Source organism: Hyperolius riggenbachi, chromosome 12 (assembly GCF_040937935.1).
Source record: "Hyperolius riggenbachi isolate aHypRig1 chromosome 12, aHypRig1.pri, whole genome shotgun sequence".
Lineage (NCBI taxonomy): Eukaryota > Metazoa > Chordata > Amphibia > Anura > Hyperoliidae > Hyperolius > Hyperolius riggenbachi.
The window spans coordinates 79537013-79559466 of record NC_090657.1 but is presented as its reverse complement, the minus strand read 5'-3'; the positions used below and the strand labels follow the sequence as shown (position 1 = coordinate 79559466).

Genomic DNA, 22454 nt, shown 5'->3' with positions numbered 1-22454 from the left:
GGGACTCATTCCATGGCGCAACAGTTAGGGACAAAGTTCTGTACAGACTTGTTGCTTGCCTATAGGCTAGCTTAAAGTTCTGTTGCTATGGAGCAGGGAGGAGGGATGATGTGCAGCACACAACATAGTGGGCGAGTAAAGAGGCGGATAGTGCCTGCACCAGGTGTTACTAGATTTTGTGTGTGATGGATTTATACAGTGGGATGCAAAAGTTTGGGGAACCTTGTTAATTGTCATGATTTTCCTGTATAAATCGTTGGTTGTTACGATTAAAAAAGTCAGTTAAATATATCGTTTAGGAGACACACACGGTGATATTTAAGAAACGAAATTAAGTTTATTGGATTTACAGAAAGTGCACAATGATTGTTTAATTAAAATTAGGCAGGTGCATAAATGTGTCATTTTATTGATTCTAAAACCTTTAGAACTAATTATTGGAACTCAAATTGGCTTGGTAAGCTCTGTGACCCCTGACCTACATACACAGGTGAATCCAATTATGAGAAAGAGTATTTAAGCAGGTCAATTGTAAGTTTCCCTTCTCTTTTAATTTTCTCTGAAGAGTAGCAACATAGGAGTCTCAAAACAACTCTCAAATGACCTGAAGACAAAGATTGTTCACCATCATGGTTTAGGGGAAGGATGCAGGAAGCTGTATCAGAGATTTCAGCTGTCTGTTTCCACAGTTAGGAACATATTGAGGAAATGGAATACCACAGGTGCAGTTCAAGTTAAGGTTCGAAGTGGCAGACCAAGAAAAATCTCGGATAAACAGAAGCGACGAATGGTGAGAACAGTCGGTCAACCCACAGACTAGCACCAAAGACCTACAACATCATCTTGCTGCAGATGGAGACACTGTGCATCGTTCAACCATTCGGCACACTTTACACAAGGAGATGCTGTATGCGAGAGTGATGCAGAGGAAGCCTTTTCTCTACCCACAGCACAAACCGAGACGCTTGAGGTATGCTAAAGCACATTTGGACAAGCCAGCCTTGGAATAAGGTGCTGTGGACTGATGAAACTAAAATTGAGTTATTTGGGCATAACAAGGGGCGTTATGCATGGAGGAAAAACACAGCATTCCAAGAAAAAACACCTGTTACCTACAGTAAAATATGGTGGTGGTTCCATCATGCTGTGGGGCTGTGTGACCAGTGCAGGGACTGGGAATCTTGTCAAAGTTGAGGGACGCATGGATTTCAGTCAGCATTAGCAGATTCTGGAGACCAATGTCTAAGAATCAGTGACAAAGCTGAAGCAGCGCCGGGGCTGGATCTTTCAACAAGACAACGACCCTAAACACTGCTCAAAATCCACTAAGGCATTCAAGCAGAGGAACAAGTACAATGTTCTGGAATGGCCATCTCGGTCCCCAGACCTGAATGTCATTGAAAATCTGTGGTGTGCATTAAAGAGAGCTGTCCATGCTTGGAAGACATCAAACCTGAATGAATTAGAGATGTTTTGTAAAGAGGAATAGTCCAAAATACCTTCAACCAGAATCCAGACTTTCATTGGAACTTACAGGAAGCCTTTAGAGGCTGTAATTTCTGCAAAAGGAGGCTCTACTAAATATTGATTTCATTTCTTTTTTTTTTTTTTTATGCACTTGCCTAATTTTGTTTAAACAATTATTGCACACTTTCTGTAAATCCAATAAACCTCATTTCACTTCTCAAATATCACTGTGTGTGTCTCCTATATCATATATTTAACTGACATTTTTTATCTTAACCAACGATTTATACAGGAAAATCATGACGATTAACAAGGTTGCCCAAACTTTCGCATCCCACTGTATGTATATGTAAATGATTGCTGGTCTTATGGACATTCTACTAAGAGTTATGCTTTAATAATACCCTTTTTTTTTTCTTTGAATCCCCTGCATGTGTGTTTGTCTTTTTGGGTAGCTGTGTGTAATTTGCACTGAGGGGAGGGGGATACAATTTACTTCTTGTGTTTTCCTACATGATTGGGTCTTTGCCAGCATTTCTACTTTGCTCTAAAAGATTCCTCACAGCTTGAAAGCTACTATCCCCCCAAAAATTTCTAGCAGATCACTGAAATGGTTAAACAAAGCGCTTTCTCCTGCTATTCAGCTTCAAATCCCATCCAAACAAATGTATCAACACTGGAATGTAAACCAACACTCTATGAGAAACTGTCTCTGCTTTAGGCGCACACAGTGTTCAGAATAGCTCATTCGAAGACTAATACCGTATATGCTCGAGTATAAGCCGACCCCCAAACTTTTGCTTTAAAAATTGTGGTAAAATGATTGACTCGTGTATTAGCCGGGGATAGGAACTGCAGCAGCCACTGGTGACTTTTAGAGTGGACCTGAACTCTTGCAGTGGACAGAAGGAAAACCGGGAAGTGCCTCACTCTCATCCGTCAACTGACTGCTAGGACAGAGCAGCTAATTAATAAATACAGGATGTTAACAATATGTCTGCTTCCATGAAAGCAGGAAGTGGAAACACTGCAGATGTGTTGCAGGATTTGTATTAGCTATAAACAAATATTTTTTCTTTAAAGATTATGCTTTTCCTTATCTTTTAGAGCTGAGCTGAAGTTCTGTGTTTATAGTCAAAATAGTATGCCACTACACAAATTGTGAATTAAGGGGCTCGCTAGAGCTCAGGAATACTCAGGTGCCAGGGAAAGGTCATGGTTGCTTTGAAGCTAGTTAGGTATACATTTTCTGATCAGAAATAATATAAGTCCCCGAAAGCACCCCCACCCACCACAGGAAGAATAGAGCTGGATTGTAAGCTGCTGTCCCATCCAAGCAGAGCCGCATGTACTGTGAGCTGCTTCCAGCGTGTAGTGTGTTGAGGTGAGGCTGCAGTGCTCTCACCTGCTGGCTGGGGGGGGGGGTTGTATTTTAGTTACTCGAGTATATGACTCGAGTATAAACCGAGACCCCCACTTTTGGGCCACTTTTTAGGGCCCAAAAACTTGGTTTATACTCGAGTATATACGGTATATATAATAAAATAGCATTCATAATAGAAAAAGAATAAAATGCAATGCCAGCTTTCAGAGCAAGAAAAACGACACTTTGGGAACTTGTAATTTGTAGACAGACAATATTATGTGTGCACAATAACAAATATGATAACTGTATGAGTAATAAAAAGTAGGAAAACACATTTTTATTCAATGTTATGTCAGAGTTTCAGACCGCTTTAACAGTTCTGCATCCTATTTACAGACAAGAGAGCACCGTAAATTTGCAGTAGAAGAGGGAGATCACCTAACCATGCTAAACGTCTATGAGGCTTTCATCAAGGTAGGAAATGTGTATTTCGTTATTGCACCTAGCAGCACTTGGCGCCCACGTCACTGATTTCCTAGCATATACCTGCTGTTCAGTTCAGCTTGTTACTGTTTAGTTCAGCTTGTGAGTGTCTAGTGATATTCACACACTGACTGCTTCATTGGTTTCCAGACGTTTACACCATTCCCAATATTAGATTCTACAGGAAAATAGGATTTCAAATTGCGAGTAATATAGAGAGTTTCTGCTTGCTTAGTGTTCCAAGTCCCATGCTGTATGCAGTGTGTCCTTTCAGTGACCACACACCTTCCTTTTACCAAGCGAGACAGTCCTGGTGGTTAAAGAGGATCTTCACCCAATGGCCATTCTATACAGAATAGGCAGTAAGCAGTCAGAATGAGCAGCCATGCTGTGCAGCACGTTAGTGTTCTTATAATCTGGAGCTTAGTATACAATTTGCATAAATGTTGTTCTAAATTATGTTTTACGATCACTTTGGCTGACTGTTTACCTGCAGTCAGTGTACACAAGGGCTGATTAGCTTTCCCTCAATCTTCCCATGTTGGAGAGGGAAGGGCAAGTGACACACACACAGAGAAAGCCATGCGTAGGCCATTCTTGCACCTGTGCAGTGTAATCGCGCTCATAGACAGGAGCGTAGACGTTTGGAGGGTCCCAGCGATGGATCGGTGGAGTCGAGGAGGATGGGGTAAAACTAAACCGTCCAGAGGCTTACCACTACTGAGGTAATTATTATGTGCTCTTTCCCCCTTTTCAGCTCCCCTGTAAGCTTTTTAGCCTTGCCCTACTCCCCCACCCCATCAGTGAGTGCCCTAGCAGTGGATCTAATTGCAGCCTGACAAAAAAATTTGGGGGTCTATGGGGATGCTCGCCTCTCTCTCAGCGCTCCTTTATTTTCAGGCCTTCTCCCTCTGGCTTTTTCCATGAAGGCTCTGAGCACACTTGTCTTAGTTTTCTGTGCAAATGATTCTGCATGTGTTTTCTGCACGCCGTGTGCTTCATTGCTTTCATTATTTGAAGAGTTGGTTCACAGTTTTCCTGTGCCGAATATGCACAGAAACAGACAAGTGTGCTCGCAGCCGAATTCCTGACCTTTTTAGCCAGCATATGTCTTTTCAGTAGCTGTGTTGTACGATTCGTAGGCTGGTTATCAGGAACTAGACTGGCTTAAATAATGTGATTTGGTGCTCTCTAGTGGCTGAAAGAGGAAGAGTTGTTTATGCTTACATCATCCACACACCTATGGACTATATACCCCAACTCCCTATATCCTTCCCTTATTCCCACAACCCCCCCCCCATGTTAATGTTTTGCTTTGCTTTGGCAATGCTAAATGTATTTGGTCCTGCCAATAAAGCTTTTTTGGATTTGGATTTGGAGAGGAGATCCGAACACATATGTGGAACAAGGAGGATGTATTCAGGGAGAAGAGCATCTCTGTAGACCTTTTTTTCTTGCCCATTTATCTATTATTATTTTTTCAAAGTAATTTTTTTTCTACAAAACTCTGTAGTATCAACCACAAAGAACAGTTTGTATTGGTGAGCTTTAACTGACGCAAAGCTTTGAGGTATTCAACTCAACAGTGTCTTTTTATTGTTCACCATTGTTATTAAAATTTGTTTTTTTTTTGATAGCCTATGTATGACAATCAGAACACTGTACCACACTTTGTCCCACTGTGCCCCTAGTGTCCCCCTCTCCCCATGCCTCTAGTGTCTCCCTCTGTTCCCTGTGCCTGCACTGTGCCCTTAGTGTCCCCCTGTGCCTGCACTGTAACTCAAATGCCCCCCTGTGCCCATAGAGTCCCCTTCTGTCTCTAATATACCTCCCTGTACTCTTGCGCTTGCACTGTGCTACCAGTGTCTCCATCTGTCTCCAGTACCCCCCCCCCCCCCCCTTACTGCTGTGTCTGCACTGAGCCTCTAGTGTCCCCCTCTGACTTCAGTAATCCCCCCCCCCTCCTACTTGCACTGTGCCTCCAATATCCCTCTCTGTCCCCCTGTGCCTCCAGCATCATTCCCCTGTACTTGCACTGTGCCTCCAGTGTCCCCATCTGTCCCCTTGTGTCTTCAGTAACATCCCTCTGTACCCCTGTGCTTGCACTGTATCTCCAGTGTCCCACTCAAACCCCCCCCCCCCCCCCGTGCCTCCACTGTACCCCTGTGCTTGCACTGTACACTGTATCTCCAGTGTCCCACTCTTCCATCCTGTGCCTCCACTGTACCCCTGTGCTTGCACTGTATCTCCAGTGTCCCACTCTTCCATCCTGTGTCTCCACTGTACCCCTGTGCTTGCACTGTGCCTCAGGTGACTCCCTGAGGAGCTCTCGGCACTCAAAGTGATGTCATTGTGATGAGCGTGCCATTTTCTATCGATGGATTGTTTGTAACCTGGGATGTATGTAACCTGGGGACTACTTGAAGTTATCAAAGCTCTCCCAAAGTCAATAATAATGACACTAAGTTGGAAATTGAGTTTTCTGCAGAGTACATAGAACTGGCTAATTATCTCCTTTATATTATATTTTGTGTGTAAATTTTCTGTTCCTGGTGTCTTTTTCAGTGTAATAAGAGCTCCCAGTGGTGTCAGCAGCACTTCCTGAACTACAAGGGGCTTATGAGAGCTGTGACAGTGCGGGAACAGCTGAAGAAACTCCTCAGCAAGTTCAGAGTGCCCAAGAATTCCAGTGAAGGTGAGAGAAAGGTTTGTGGTAGCAGCACCAAGCATCAGTGCTGAGTGCCATGCGGTGCAGCGCCACCCAGTGGTGAAAAATGGATAATGGAAGAGTCTCTTCCTTTGCCCCTTTTTCACTACCTGGTGGCGCTGCATTCGAAACATGTAACTATAAAAGCTCCCTGCACCACTCTGCATAGCCTGCCAGGCTGGGGAAGGCACACTTCCACAGCAGCAGAAAAAATCTTCCCCCATTCCTGATCAGTAGTGGTATCCCTTACGGCACAGGTGTGGAACTCCATTCTTCAAGGGCCATGTCCTGGCAAGTTAAATACCCTCCACAGATAACACACACACCTCTGTGAGGTCCCTTGGAATCCTCCTGATCTGCTCCAGTGTGCCTATGTCCCCTCCGAATCATACTGCGCATGGGCAGCCCCTCCCCCTCTTGTACCCATTCTATGTGCGGTTCGTTAGGAATGAAATTGCGCAGAATGTTCTCGGCCACAGGACCGTGATCGAGGAGATGCGTGGCCCAGGCAGTGAATTTATGGTCATTGATCTTTTTGAGACCGCAGCACACCAGAGGGGATCGGGAGGACTCCTAGTCACCTGATCAACTGCAGGGTGTGGGGGAATGAAGCCCCAGGAAAGTAAAACCACTTTTTTATTTAAAGGATAACATTTTATTCATACAGTCTTAAAAATAACAGATGTATGTTCATAAAACCATAAAAACATTGGCAAAGACCTGTTTCTGGAGCACCCTAGTTTTAACCGCTTGGCCACTGAGGGTTTTTTACCCCTTTAGGACCAGAGCAATTTTCACATGTCCGCGCTGCTCCCATTCTTTCGTCAATAACTTAATCACTACTAATCACAACAAAATGATTTATATCTTGTTTTTTTTCGCTACCAATTATGCTTTCTTTGGGAGGTACATTATGCTAAGAATGATTCTATTCTAAATGCATTTTAATTGGAATAATAAGAAAAAAAGGAAAAATTAAATATTTCTCAGTTTTCGGCGATTATAGTGTTAAAATAAAACGTTCTACTGTGGATAAAACCCACACATTTTATTTGCCCATTTGTCCCGGTTATTGCAACAGTTAAAATATTTCCCCAGTACAATGTATGGCGACAATATTTTATTTGGAAATAAAGGTGCATTTTTTTTCAGTTTTGCATCCATCCCTAATTACAAGCCCGTAAATTATAAATTAAAAAATAATAGTAATATACCCTCTTGACATACCTATTAAAAAAGTTCAGTCCCTAAGGTAACTAGTTATGTATTTATTTTAGTGTACATTTTTTTTTCTATACGAAAAAAAATTGTTAGGGTACTATGGGAGAGTGATGGGGGGCTGCGGAGGGAGAGAATTGTTAATTTTAGAAAGTGTGGGTATTTTTATTAAATAAAATGAATTTAGATGTAATTTTACTATTATATAAACACATAACTTCGTTGCCATGCTCCTAGGTCGAGCTAAGCTGTCATCATCGGTTATCAGTATAAAAAGAAGGAAAGGGGGGTTATTTTACATTTTATCAAACTATTTATTACAAATCTTTACTAAACCATATAAAGCTATACTTCTTCCTTCATTTTCTACCCTACCCCAACTTCCTCTCATCTTACAACTTGAAATCAATCAGCTTGTAACACCCAACATCCGTTCTCCATATATTCTCCATCCATTCCCCATTTGAAACACCCTTGGCCCTCATCATGTTGTAATTTTACTATTTAGCCACAAGATGTCCTCGCATATTATTTCAGATTCGCATAAGTAAGTACGTGAATTGGAGGTAATACGTGGAACTGTAACTCCAGGAAGATACAATGACGCAGGCATGCCAGCATTCATTCATATAGGGACTTAGATTTGTGAATGGGAACTTCGTTCCCATTCATTCATCTCCCCGGTAATGTGTGGCGACGAATATCTACGAACCTTGGACTTCAAGTGAAGTTTTCCCAGGCCATGATTATACTGCACCTGGTGTAGTAAGTGGTTAAATCAGTGCCCTGCTTGCATCCACCTAAGCCTGCCAGGGCGTAGATTTTAACTTCAGCATTCTGCGCGCCTGTTGTTCACTTCGATACTGCAACGCTGCAGCCTGCTCGCTCTGCTGTCATGCTGACAGCAGAGCTCCGTATCTCGGTCAGGAGCCAATTTCATTGGCTCCTGACCTTGTGAGCCAATCACAGTAATCACTGTTAATAAAGGAGAAGGACAGCACTGGTCCTTAAATAGAATCCGAGGCAACATTTTTAAATCTTAATAGGACACAGAGGCATGTCCTGTGCGCAATGAAATGCCTCCGTGTCTTTTGTGCTTAAAGTACTTCCTGGGTCCGATTGGAGGAAACTAGCAAAGGCGGGGAGTGGCGGGGAAGCCTGTAATGAGTGACAAGCGCAGGTAAATAGCAGGCTAGCGACAAGCAGATTGTCGCTAGCCTGGCGGTATTTTAAAGGGGGAGACAGCAGAGTCGGGGGGGGGGGGGGGGGCTGACTGCGGCAGCTCAAGGACACGGATGCATGTCATTGTGCACAGGACATGCCTCTCTGTCCTATTAAGGTTTAAAAATGCTGTCTCGGGTTCTCTTTAAGGGCCAGTGCTGTCCAGTCCCAAAGTGGTTAACAAAGAAAGGTTTTCTTGCTAATACTATATAGTTTTGGGATGTTGGGGATGTTTTCACTATTTACACCTGATTCATTATTTGTATACTCAGCGCCTCTCAAGCGTTTATTTTTCTGGGATATTATGAATAGCAGTAATAGCTACACCTTCACTTTAAGTGGAATGTATATCGTAGAGTCTCCATTATCTTCAACCTTACACGGCTGATGGATTGATTAAATTACTTTTTTTTTTTTTACAACCGTACAACACAATGATGTAATTCTGCTTTCTCTTTAGGAGATCCGGATCCCATATTACGATGTATAGTATCTGGATTTTTTGCCAATGCTGCCAAGCTTCATTCCACAGGTGCCTACAGGTAAATAGTGACATTAAATCAAACATACAGAAAGTATTGTCTAGGCAATGCAATTTGGTAACATCACCGGGGACCTGGGTGATTACAGCGCTGCGTAATATGTTGGCGCTTTGTAAATACAATAAATAATAATAATCACAAAAAAAGCCTTTGTGCTTCCCACGTCTGTGTCTGTGCATACCAATAGTATGTGTGGCCACACAGAGTTTTATTTGGGTAAAGAGGCGCCCTAGTTTGTGATAAAAGCATTTAAAAACGACAAGGAAATGAGGTAGATTACCTCAATGAGAAAAAAATCTTTGCAGTAACAAAAGATTTTTATTAGTGATAGCACAGGCAACGCATTTCGCAGGTCTGAGCCTGCTTCCTCAGGCCAATAACGGTGCCAAACTAAATGAACAGTCCAGCATAGGGAGGCTCCCTATGCTGGACTTTTCACTTAATTTGGCACTGTTATTGGCCTGAGGAAGCGGGCTTAGACCCACGAAATGCGTTGCCTGTGCTATCACTAATAAAAATCTTTTGTTACTGCAAAGATGTTTTCGTTATTGGGGTAAGCTTCCTCATTTCCTTGTCATTATTAAACTGTTCTTAAATGCTTTTATCACACACCAGGGCACCTCTTTTACCCAAATAGTGCCTATTATACCCCCACACGCCACCCGTCTGAGGGGTGGAAGCAGAGCATCCGTGGTTTACCACGGTTAGGATCTGCTTCCTGTGTTTCTTCAAGAAGAGCGACCGCACCCAGGTTCCCGGTGACCTCCCCGAGTGGAGTCGGGTTAATTGTCTCCACCTGCTTCTCGTGGTTGGTTGCTTCTCTGCAACCCACCTTTGTGAGTAGTTCTTAGTACCATTTTTCATTCACCAACTTGCTGTGACATACTACACCATTGGGCTCGCTGTTTGTCTCATGTGCCTTTTTCTAGAGGGTGCTTTGACACCCACACTCCACACAGAGTGTGTGTGTATGTATTCATTCACATGATGGTGACAGGTCCTCTTAAGAGTCATCCGGTCTGATCAGATGGGGCAGCAGATCATGGAGATGAGCAAGCATGACTGTTCATATTCCCTCACCTCCACCTGCTCTGACCAGCCTGTGGTGGTGGTGACTGCAACAAGGTGGATCTTAGCAAAGGCTGCCAGTAAAGAGTGCAGTCTTGTGGATGACTATCTTGTCCTTGGCAGTCAAAGGGTTAAATGCAGCGTTTTATTGTTGAATGGGGTCATGTGAAATAAGTTCTAAGCCTACATTTGTATTTGCAGTGTTGCAAATTCCCCATGTCTCCAAGCTATATGATTGCTGTCAGTTACAATTACAGTATATACCATGCTTTACCTGTAATGCTTCCCTTTATAATTACACACAGGCTTCAGTTCCCACTTGGTCAATATGTCTTCTTTTTTCCCCCCTAAGGACAGTTCGAGATGGCCATGAGTTGAACATACACCCATCTTCTGTGCTATATGCTGAAAAACCTCCAAACTGGTACGTTTTATATTATGAATTTGTGGGGAATTTGTTCACCTAATAGTCTAAGGCTGCTTTCACAGTAAGACGTTACGGGAGCACGTTAGTGCAGCCTAACTCACAGCAATGAAAACTAAATGGGCTGTTCACAGTGCCCACGTTGCGTTACATTGTAACGCAGCACGTTTAAACAAAGTGCTGCATGCTGTACGTTATACGCTAAGCCGCGTTAGACTGTTTGCACATGCTCAGTAATGTTGGAGGAGGAGGTCTCAACTCCTTCTCCACGGCCAGCCACATAGCTAATTAATATTCACTGCACTGTGTGACGTGCAGTGTTTACTTCCTGGAGCGGCCGCTTTGTGTGGCGATTGGCTGGCGGGACCACGTGATGCTGCATGCGTCCAAAAGTACGCATCACGGACGCATGAAGAGCCGCATAACGCGGCTCAATCTGACGTCCAACTTCAACCCCACTATGCGTTGCGTTAGGGGCACGTTATGCGACCTTAACGTGGCATCTAACGCAACGTCTTAGTGGGAAAGAAGCCTAACAGTTAGGATGCATGCTATGCAGCCTTACTACCTCACTAGCACTGGCTTCTAAGTACCAGCAAGTTCTTGTCAGATGAGAAACTGGCTTCCTCCTATGTTTCCACATGGCACCTGCCTGGTCTCAACAACCATGCAAGGGCCAGTTGGGGATATGATAAGGTGTCTGAGAGGGTGCATTGTTAGTAGAATAGATTGTAGGGGGAGGTATGGTGGGGGCATCGTTGGGCTTCCAAACCAGGAAGTTCAGTCATATATCAGGAACTAGCAGCGTTCTGGGGAGCCTAACTATGGTAGGAGCCAGCACTGCTGAAGTGAAATAGTGTGCAGCCTCACTACCAGTTCTCACAGACAGGTGCGTTGTGGACTTTGAGCAGGAGTGATTTGCCTGGAGTTTTTCTTTAGCCTACCTTGATAAATCATGTGTTAGTATATAGCCAGCAAGCTGGTGATCTTCAACTTACTGACTGTGGACCTGCAAAGATTTAACAAAAAGCAGCAGAGGATGTCTGTTTATATGGAGTCTGGATGTCAGACTAAACAAGGCCTCAGTGCAGGTTCACACTGAGATAAACAAACAGTCCATTCAGTGGAATTGAATGGACCAGATCCTAATGCTGGACATATACGGCTCGATTTTGCCGCTCTGTTCCCCACTCGATTCCGCAGGCGATTCACTTACCTTCCGCTCGTTTTTCTTATATTTTTGCATTGTCCTCAATGCAGAATCGAGCGGCGATACGATCAGGCGGGAGATCGAACGTGTCGGAAATTATCTATCCATCTAAATGGCTCAGAAGGGAACCGTGTATGCCCAGCATAACGGAGGTGAACAGATCTTACGTTAATCAGTAGGCTATGTTCAAATTGCTTTCACTGAACGGACAGAAAGTTTGCGGTGGGAACAATTTTTCCAGATTGACAAATGTCTCATTGACGCACTAACGGAACTTATTAAAAACTGATGCCTTTTAAAAATTGATTGGTTTTGACGGTTACGTTTTTACACAGATCAGTTTTCTATATGGCAGTGTGAACCGGGCCCTATTGCCACTGTAAATCACACAATGCGCCTCAAAAATATTTTGTCCTGTGTGCTCGTTATGCTTTCCCTACCCTATATATTTGTCCAGAATGACACTGATTCACAAGGAATGTTAGCTATGCTCACCCTGCTTGAACCAAGATTTTAAAAGCAAAATCAAGTGTTGAGGGGAGTGGTCAATTTGCATACAAACAATCATTAAAGGGCAACCCAGGTGACATGATGAGATGGTCATGTGTATCTATAATGCCAAGCACACACATAACTAGGCTGTGTTGCTTTTTTTCTTTTTCTGCCTGAAAGAGTTAAAAATCAGGTATGTAAATGACCGTTTCTGTCTGGGTCAGACTATAGCATAAAGGCCCATACACACGTCGGATTTGCGCGAACGACGGGTCGTTTGAACGTTCCGTCGTTCGCACGTTTCCGCATGAAATCCGGCGTGTGTACAGACTATCGTTCGGGAGATAAGACTGGTTACCAACGATCCGCCGGGCGGATCGCTGGTAACCAGTCTTATCTCCCGAACGATAGTCTGTACACACGCCGGATTTCATGCGGAAACGTGCGAACGACTGGACGTTCAAACGACCCGTCGTTCGCGCAAATCCGACGTGTGTATGGGCCTTAACCCTCACTGACTAGTAATTACAGCCATCAAATACTTTCCTGACAGTAAATTGCTTCTGAGAGCAGGAAATGGATGAAACGTGTCAATAATTGATAATTTGAGCCCTGGCATACTTCAATGAAGGGGTCATGGAGCAGAAACTGATACAGTAAAAACTTAAAAACTAGATTTGAATATAAAATAAAACTGTGTGGATATCTTAAAAAGTCATTTTTAGGAGGGGGAGGATGGATACAATTGTTTTTCTCATCAGTTTATTTTCACCTCAGGTGTCCTTTAACGCTCTGCACGCAAGGCACTCACAGCAAGCTGGAACACCAGCAGCAATAAAACAATTAGCTTGCAAATTGTATTCAGTTGCAGAAAGAGACCATTAGCTTCCAAAATTGATTGCATGCAAAAGCATTCAGTACTAGACCCTTTCATCAGCTTTGAGGTTTCCTCTTGTGGAAAGGGTCCCTACTCTACCTATACCAGTCAGCAGACATGCTCATGAACCTGAGATTCAAGCCGAGGCCTGAATGGTACAGAAACGCAATCACACCTAAAAAATGCAGCATGAATGCTTTCACACTTTGGTGAAAATCAAATTGGAATGGATGCAGTGGGAACAAAGACTAAAGGCTCATACACACATCAGACTATAGTCTTTGGAAAATGAAAGATCACAGACCAATCTTACCACCCTTCATGTAGTATGAGAGCCATACTCTACACAGTCTATTCTATGAAGCTGAACTCCCCATCAGAAAAAAAATCTTTGCAAGATGCTGCACACACAGATGCTGTACAGACACAAAAGATCAGTATCTGCAAAAGATCTGTTCCTGCCAAAAATCCATTCCTGCAAATTGCAATGATAGTGTATGAGATCTGCAGATCATCATACACACATGATTTAACTGACATTCATCTGCAGATCAAGCACTCATCTGCAGATCTGAAAATCCATCCTGGTGGATCTGATCTGCAGATGAATGTCAGTTAAATCATGTGTGTATGATGATCTGCAGATCTCATAGACTATCATTGTAATTTGCAGGAATGGATTTTTGGCAGGAACAGATCTTTTGCAGATACTGATCTTTTGTGTCTGTACAGCATCTGTGTGTGCAGCATCTTGCAAAGAGTTTTTTCTGATGTGGAGTTCAGCTCCATAGAATAGACTGTGTAGAGTATGGCTCTCATACTACACGAAGGGTGGTAAGATTGGTCTGTGATCTTTTATTTTCAAAAGACTATGGTCTGATGTGTGTATGTGGCCTAAGGGCCAGTTTCCACTACACGCAGATTGGATGCAGAATGGATGCAGAAAAACTGACTCCAATGAATGTCTATGGGCCTGTTTCCACTAAACGCAATATTTCTGATGCAGATCTTCCCATAGGCATTCATTGGAATCAGTTTTTCTACATCCATTCTGCGTGTAGTGGAAACAGGCCCTTAGGGTTAGTTCACACTTCAGCCTGAAAATGGTCTGATCCATGGAATGGACCAACAACCATGTTGACGGATCCTATGTTGAGCATAGTAACTGTTCAGACCTGTGCCCACACTCACTGCAGTGAGAAAAAAGGAGCAAAGAAGTATGTAACCACCTGTGCAATCTGAATGTAGAATGTCTGAGATAATACTTAATTCCCCACACTATACCAGCCTTAAAGGGGAACTGAAGAGAGAGGTATATGGAGGCTGTCATGTTTATTTCCTTTTAGACAATACCAGTTGCCTGGCAGCCCTGCTGATCCTCTGCCTCTAATACTATTAGCCATAGCCCCTGAACAAGCATGCAGCAGATCAGGTGTTTCAGTGGTTCAGACTTATAAGTCTGATCTGACAAGACTAGCTGCATGCTTGTTTCTGGTTTTAATCAGATACTACTGCAGAGAGATAGACCAGCAGGGCTGCCAGGCAACTGGTATTGATTAAAATGAAATAAACATGACAGCCTCCATATACCTCTCTCTTCAGTTTCCCTTTAACTCTAATCTCCCTCTTTTATTTCTGCCTAACCCTTTTCTATTTGTCTTACAGGGTATTGTTTAGTGAAGTCATTCAAACCAACAAGTACTACATGCGGGACGTGACTGCCGTTGAATCGGCATGGCTGCTGGAGTTGGCACCACACTTCTACCAGCAGGGGACGGTAAGTCCTAGTTCAAAAATAAAGTATAGAGATGGAACAAACAGTTCGCCTGTCCCTGTGACAAACTGTTCATCCCCTGTGGCTACTTCCGGGTCCTGAGGACATTACGCAATGTTCATATATATATATATATATATATATATAGAGAGAGAGAGAGAGAGAGAGGACCACGGAAAAAAGTTCATGCAGGATCTTTTTGAATATAAAAATATCAAAAACTTTGATACAAGGTTGAAAAAAAGGGTTCATTAAAATCTCTGTAAGAGGTTCCTTACGGATTCTTCCAATACAGAATAATAGCAATAATGTGAACTTTATCGTAGACTTAATGCAATTTGAGATGAGGCAACGACGCGCTCGTTTCGGGCACACAGGGCCGTTCGTCAGGCCGAATTGCAGAAAGTGCTATCAGTTAATCCTGTGGGACAGTACATGGTAGAAACACCAAGGAGGCAAGGAAAACATCGACACTAACCAGACCTTGCATGTACCCGCAGCCGGGAGCACTCAGCACATGCACACACTTAGTTGAGACTGTACGACAACGTCATGTGCATGCAGAGAGCACTCTCTGCAGCAGGCACACGATCAAGGATGCACGCCACCGGCCAGTGCCTGCTCATTATTTAAAGGCCTCGCAACCTGGAATTAGCTGCAGGGAACCAGGGCCGGGCCGAGGCATAGGCTGGAGAGGCTCCAGCCTCAGGGCGCAGTGTAGGAGGGGGCGCACAATTCATTCAGCTGTCATTCCTAATTGTGTTTGAAGCAGAAAGAAATAAGAAAAGGAGATACATGGAAGTGACTACAAGCCAGATAACTAGAGATTAAGGTGTTGGGGGCCCTGGGGCGCCTTTTTGTCTAATAGCAATCAGTGTGTGACGGCTGGGGTGGGAGGGATGGAGGGGCGCACTTTGGCATCTCAGCCTTGGGTGCTGGAGGACCTTGTCCCGCCTCTGCAGGGAACAAGCAGTTCGTTACAGGGACAGGCAAACTTTTTACTACATCTCTACTTAAGTGTACCCAGCCACCCACCTCCCTTACAAAACAGTCTTAAAGGATACCTCAGGCGAACCACAGGTTAAAACACACATACTTGCCTTCGCTCACAGAACCCCCTAAAAGAAATCCGACTAGAGCCTGTTGGATTGAAAATCCATCCCACGCTCCTCTTCATGTTCAATTTTGTTCGCACTGCGCTAATATGGACACACCTGCACAGTAAGCTGGAGCCTCTAGTGGATGAGTGGCTCCATTTTCCCGTGCAGCCATGCTTGCACAGGTGCAGCATGTCTGTGCTTGTACATGAAGAGGAGTGCAGCCTGGATCTTCCAGAGGGTCCTGGGGCAGATCAGCTTATTTCTGTGCAGAGCTGCGCTGATCGTTTGGGGCTGCCATAGGCCAGACAAAAACTGGGGTGAAGGCACCCCGTTTTTGTGAGTTAGTGATGGTATTAAAGACAAAGATAATAAACAGGAGAAGTAGATCTTGCCTCTTCTGAAGAAATTGAGGACCAGTATAACTGGAATCAATTTTTATTAAGCCCTGTAATAAGACAACGTGTTTCACAGGTCTCAGCCCGCTTCCTCAGGTCAATCCAACAACACAAATATTCAGTACAAGCTCACATATTCAGATAACATTTCAACTGTATATTTTTTAAATATTTCCAAATGCTAGGTACACTGTATTCATTATCATACAGTCTCATGTAGTATTCTTCATGTTTAAAAACAAGCAGTTTATAAAAGGCGATTGATATACTGTAAGTTTGCATATTAAAATGCCTCTTCACTATGAACTATCACCACAAGAAAGTGTGGTCTGTTATAGAACAAATTGTGAAGTGCGTCCAATATAATACAGATAAATATAGGCCTCCCAGGAGATATATGACAGTGTTCCTAGGAGATATGACAGTGTTCCTAATATATTTTCAGCATAAGGTACACTGTTATCCATGAGCTTATTAGGTCAATATCTCAAAAGTGCCTGTGCTTATTAAATCTCTGGTTGCCTGTACATCATTGCTAAGTGCGCCTAAGGTGGTGAAAAGTGTCAGTGCATAACATGAGTTTGGAATAGCGATCCGTACTGGAAGGGGGTTAAGGAATACAGTGATGGCTTGAGTAGTGTGCTACATATCCATTATATTATTAAGAACACTACCATATTTCTCCTGGGAAGGCTATATTTCTCTGTATTAAATGGTATCCACTTCACGCTTTTTTGTTAAAATAGACCATACTTACCTGTGGTGATAGTTCATAGAAAAGAGGCATTTAATATGTTACCTCACATCTCTTGCCTTTTGTAAACTGGTTGTTTTTTTTTAAATATGAAGAATACTACACATGAGACTGTATGATAATGAATACAGTGTACCCAGCGAAATATTTGAAAGTATACAGCTGGAAATGTTATCTGAAAATGTGAGCTTGTACTAAATATTTGTATTGTAGGCATATTTGTGGTGTTGGACGGACCTGAGAAAGCAGGCTGAAACCTGTGAAACGTGTTGTCTTATTATAATGCCTAATAAAAATAGTTTCCAGTTACACTGGTCTTCAACTTCTTCAGGAGAGGTAAGATCTACCTCTACGGTTTATAATCTTTTTCTTTAATATCAATTCTCTAATAGCGGGAGCCTCTACCCCAGTTTTTATCTCTGATCGCCAGGGGCGTACCTAGAAAGCCCCGGGCCCCCTGCAAAAAAATATTCCCCCCCCTCAGGGCCCACTCGGAGACTTTTTGGGGGCAGGAGGGGTCGCAGCATAAGATCAGAGCTGTGGCCGCAGATCGGTGGGGAGGGAATCCTCCTCCCTCACCTCGGGCTCTCCTCTCAGCGCTCCCCTCCTGCAATCAATCATTGGTGGTGCTCGTGGCAGCCGCGGCGGCAGGCAAGCTGAGCACATACCTCCTTCTGGCCGGAGGTCTCCCATCACTAAGTGCTTCATAGAACTTCCTGTTTACACAGGAAGTTCCATGAAGCACTTAGTGATCGGAGACCGGCCAGAAGGAGGCATGTGCTCAGTTTGCCTGCCGCTGCTGCCACGAGCACCACCAATGATTGATTGCAGGAGGGGAGCGCTAAGAGGAGAGCCCGAAGTGAGGGGGGGGGGGGGGATTTCCCCCCTCCCCACCGATCTGCGGCCACAGCTCTCCTCTTATGCTGCGACCCCTCCTGCCCCCGAAAAGTCCACGAGCGAGCCCTAGGGCCCCCCCCCCCGCGCGATGGCAGGGGTTGCATCCCCTATTGTTACGCCAGTGCTGATGGCGTACTAATGTTTGTGTTTCATTATCTCTCATATAATCTCATTATACAGTATATCTCATTCATCTCATTCTTCTCTCTCCTGAACAGCATCTATCTCGAGCTTCTAAAAGAGCCAAGATGGACAATTTATGAGCACCACGGCATTTATACATCATCTGGAAAGTGAATCTACACTGTTCTCACCAACATTTCTACTTCTGTCCTTGGAGGACCACTTGCTCTGGGGACCAACTTCTGGAACCTCCTGATGTCCAGCTGGGTGGCATTTGCCACTATAGGGGATCTGTAGCTTAAAATGAAGTGCGAGTAGTTTTACCTGTCTAGTTGCCCTGTATAGATATGCAGTAACAAAGGTTCAGACCAATGGACACCCTCTTAAGTCTCTAAGCTATATCTTGTGTTGCGTCTCATGCTGAAGGGAACACAAGGCTTGAAAGTTTGACTGCAAAAATAATGAACTTGCTATAAGGCTGCACCATTTGATACCCCACCCACCTGTTATCTCATTTCAGAACCTGGCATTTGAACCCCCCCCCAGGTCTTTCCCAGCACCTCCAGATAGTGGAAGTCCAGGCATACCCTCTATCCTATGTACTATAGTCAGAGGCATTGAAGTGCAGCTGCAAAATGCAACAAATAATTTACTGAGAAGGGCAGCACGAAGCAGTTGTTACTAGGGATGGTCAATGAGATGCAAATAATTTCGAGTTGATTCCAAATTATTCAAATTTTGTATGCAAATACAGTATATGCAGCTTGAAAATGAACCAATCAAATTTTACCTTTGCTGGATTTGATCGATTCATTTTCAAGCAGCACACAAAATTTGCATAATGCTGCATCAACTCAAAATGATTTGCATCTCATTGACCATCCCAAGCTTATTTTTGTTATAAATCTCTGATGCACATCTTTAAAACTTACATGCCTGAATAGGTTTCTGATGTCAGCAAAAGGCTTTCCCGATGGCTGTAGATGAGGTGTAGAAAACATAAGGAACCATATTCACAGGGGTTGATTTCCCCCTTTTCAAACATAGAACCAATTCTCTACAATGCTGGCATGCTGTTTGAAAACCCAAATGACCCCTCACTTGGATAGGTAAAATCCTGCATTGTTTGCTGTAAAGACCAGGATGTGAGAGCTAAAGCTGGCTATACAGGATGTGAATAATCAATTCCTGGCTGATTCTAGGAATTGAAGGAATTGCCAGATTGAAGGAATCTGCCAGTAACCTGTAAAAACTCGGTATACAGAGGCGCCAGAGCAGAGTAAAACATTTTAAAAACTGCTTAAAAGCAGAGGGGGATGTTAGGGTGGACTTACCTCCCTCTTACAAAAAAAGAAAACTCACTTGCTTGACCCACTGAGTTGTGCTGCCATTTTTGCCTGAGGAAGCGGTGTCATGCCTTCGAAACGTGTTGCATTTGTGGAGTTGAATAAATTATTTGTCAATTCTGTTTTATCGAGACTCAAGTGGGTTTTCTTTTTTTGTAAGAGGGAGGTAAGTCCACCCTAACCTCCCCCTCTGTTTTTAAGCGTTTTTTAAAATGTTTTACTCTACTCTGGCGTCTCTGTATACCGAGTTTGCTGATATTCTAGTCCACCCTGGGTGGAGGGGTGCATCCCCATCTACTATCTACAGAGAGCGACTTCTTAACCTGAGTGGGGTCAGGTTATAATGCTCCCCACCTGCATTTAAAGTGGTTGACTATGGGTAACTCGTGTTTGTGAGTATATACACATAGAATTGTATTTAACTCTTCATTTTACCTGACAATCCTGCACCATATTGGGCTCTCGATTCCCTTCCTGTTTTTAAGCATGCCAGTAACCTGTGGCTTCAACATATCCGATCAATGGATTTTTGATCCATTTGGTGCAGTTTATCAATTAGAAGTCTGATCGAGGGGAGTACAGGCTAGCTTTCAGGGTGAGTGTGTAAACGTCCAAACACCTTGAGCAACCTGTTGCCATGTGGTAGCCCCCCAGTAGTTGATAGCCACAGAGGACCTCAGTATTAGGTAGCCAGCTGTGACCCCCAGGATAGATAGCCAGAGGTGCCTCCCAGAGTTCGGTATCCTCCAGTAATTATTAGCCAAGGTAAAACAGAAGGGTGAAATGACTGAACTGGAGCTGTAAAAAAAAAATATGATTAAAAAGAGAGGAAACAACCTTTTTCAATAACGCTCCTCGCCCTTTTGTAAACCATTCAAATCAATAGAGTTGCCCAAATCTATTTGGAAGGTCAGATACCTGTTGGTAAATGTAAAAGTACATCTGAGATTTTTGCAGAGTAAACAACTGATCCATAATGCCTCTATTAGTAAAAGTCAGTTATTTGGTTTTGCGAACATTTATAGCAAATTAATGTTAGTATTCCCATGCTGGAGAATGGTCATATGCACTGTGCTGCTGCATGTGAATGCACTGCCTGTATAATTGTATGGGTGGGCCACGTTTTCCAAACACACTTTCTCCAGTGCACTTCTGGATAATGTGCGTCCAACTTCCTCCCCCATTGAGCAGAACATGCTGCTCGACCAGAAAGTGAACAGCGTGTCTCTACAGCAGTTGTCCCAAAAGTGTCACCCAAAATTATCTATAAAGTTTAGTTTTGGACAACAAATGAAGGGGCGTACATGGCTTTAGGCCATACTGTAGGCCAGTGATGGCTAACCTTGGCACTCCAGCTGTGGTGGAACTACAATTCCCATGAGGCATTGCATTACTCTGACAGCTCTAAGCATAACTCGGGGAGACATAGGCATGATGGGATTTGTAGTTTTGTCACAGCTGGAGTGCCAAGGTAAGCCATCACTGCTGTAGGCTGTACAGTATATTTTACACCACTCGGCAGGTTGGCTTTAAGATTCATAAAGCATTCTGTGATTGTGTTTACTGCCTATCAATACAGGACACAAGTTTAGGTCTAATATACGGGAGCTCATTGTAGGCTATAAGCTGAGTTTACATTTAATCAGGTGACATACTTGAGCCTGGGATGCTGTCAGTCTGCACGGCGTACATAAGTATATATGTGTATAGGAAAGCCTTTTTATTTTTTTAAGTTGTAAATGATGGACTTGAATGATGAAAACAGAGAAATAAACGGCTGCCATGCTTCTTTTTGTTTTCCCGGAAGAGCTGTGTTTGGTCCATTGAGGCCTTTGGAATTAACGTTATTACATAATGTATCATGCACACCCACCAGCCTTTACCTTGGTCTGCTGAAAATGCCACATTTCAAGCAGGATCCTATGTAGGTGGCTTAAGCACTGCTTTATGCTGCCAGGTCCATATTGGTGCTACATAGAGGGAATAGATTCATTTTACAGAAATTCACCTTGAGGAGAACCTGATTGATCTGATCAGGTGACTGATTTGCAAGCATCTGAATGGCTGGCTACTATCACGTGACCATTTTACGCTTCTGTTTCCTGTATAGATAAAAACAGGAAACAGCAGAAGTGAGGCATAATCACATGATCGCAGTCAGTTATTCATAGATATACAGATCAGTCAGCTGATCAGACTGGTTACATGATATTCCATTAATTCTCCTCAAGGGGAAATTTCTGCAGAATAAATTGATTAGCTTTAGTACAGCTCAGATACCCTTTTACTCCACAGGTGACACAGAGCTGAAAAACCTTTAGAAGTTTTAAAAAGTAAACTTTATGGCCGTCAGTTATCAGTGCACATTTTTGCCTGTAAATATCTGTACATCTTCATAATAAACCAGAAAGTACCTCACACATGGTGTGTTTGTCTGAGTCTCATCTTCCTGATCTTCCCTGTAATGCTGTGAGGACTGCTTCATGACAAGATGGAGAAAAATAGGCAAAACAGAACTAGATGTATCCGTCACATTCCTTCTATCGTTTCCTTATGTCTTTTTTTGTTATAATTTTGGGCCTTAAATTTGCCAAGCTTTTTAGCCCTGTCAGCTTGTGGTTACCACATAATATGAGAATGATGGGCTGCCTAAGCCTACGTACTCCAACTGTCATCAAGTAGATGCGCATCTCCCACAGTCAGGCAATACAAACCCCACATGCAGCCCAGGCTGAGTAGCAGAGCTCTCCTTACTGACTTTCCATCGCCCACAGCTCTCTGGTGGCTCCACTTAGCACTCGCTGTCTTGTCTCCTCTCCCCCCTTCCCAGCTGCGTACATTTAAAGGGAGTTTGACTCCCCGATAGCAGTCTCCGACCGCTCTCTGCCGCTACGGAAGTCTTCGGGAGAACTTGGGCTCCCAAAGCCTCCCGTGGCGGGAAATTTGGACGGAGGATCAAGTAACCAGGAGGGGACCCAGAGCCTTTCTTC

The 22454-nt window shown here is 43.6% G+C and overlaps 1 protein-coding gene across 1 annotated transcript in view; it reads left to right on the top strand.

Annotated features, from left to right (window-relative positions):
* Window positions 1-21882, top strand: part of DHX35 (DEAH-box helicase 35) — a 72842-nt gene extending 50960 nt beyond the window's left edge. The window contains exons 17-22 of the mRNA XM_068261984.1: window positions 3230-3307; window positions 5882-6011; window positions 8923-9004; window positions 10425-10496; window positions 14741-14852; window positions 18214-21882. Coding sequence (XP_068118085.1) covers window positions 3230-3307; window positions 5882-6011; window positions 8923-9004; window positions 10425-10496; window positions 14741-14852; window positions 18214-18258 — 519 coding nt within the window. The 3' untranslated portion in view covers window positions 18259-21882. The remainder of the gene's footprint in view (window positions 1-3229; window positions 3308-5881; window positions 6012-8922; window positions 9005-10424; window positions 10497-14740; window positions 14853-18213) is intronic.
* The last annotated feature ends 572 nt before the right edge of the window (window positions 21883-22454 follow it).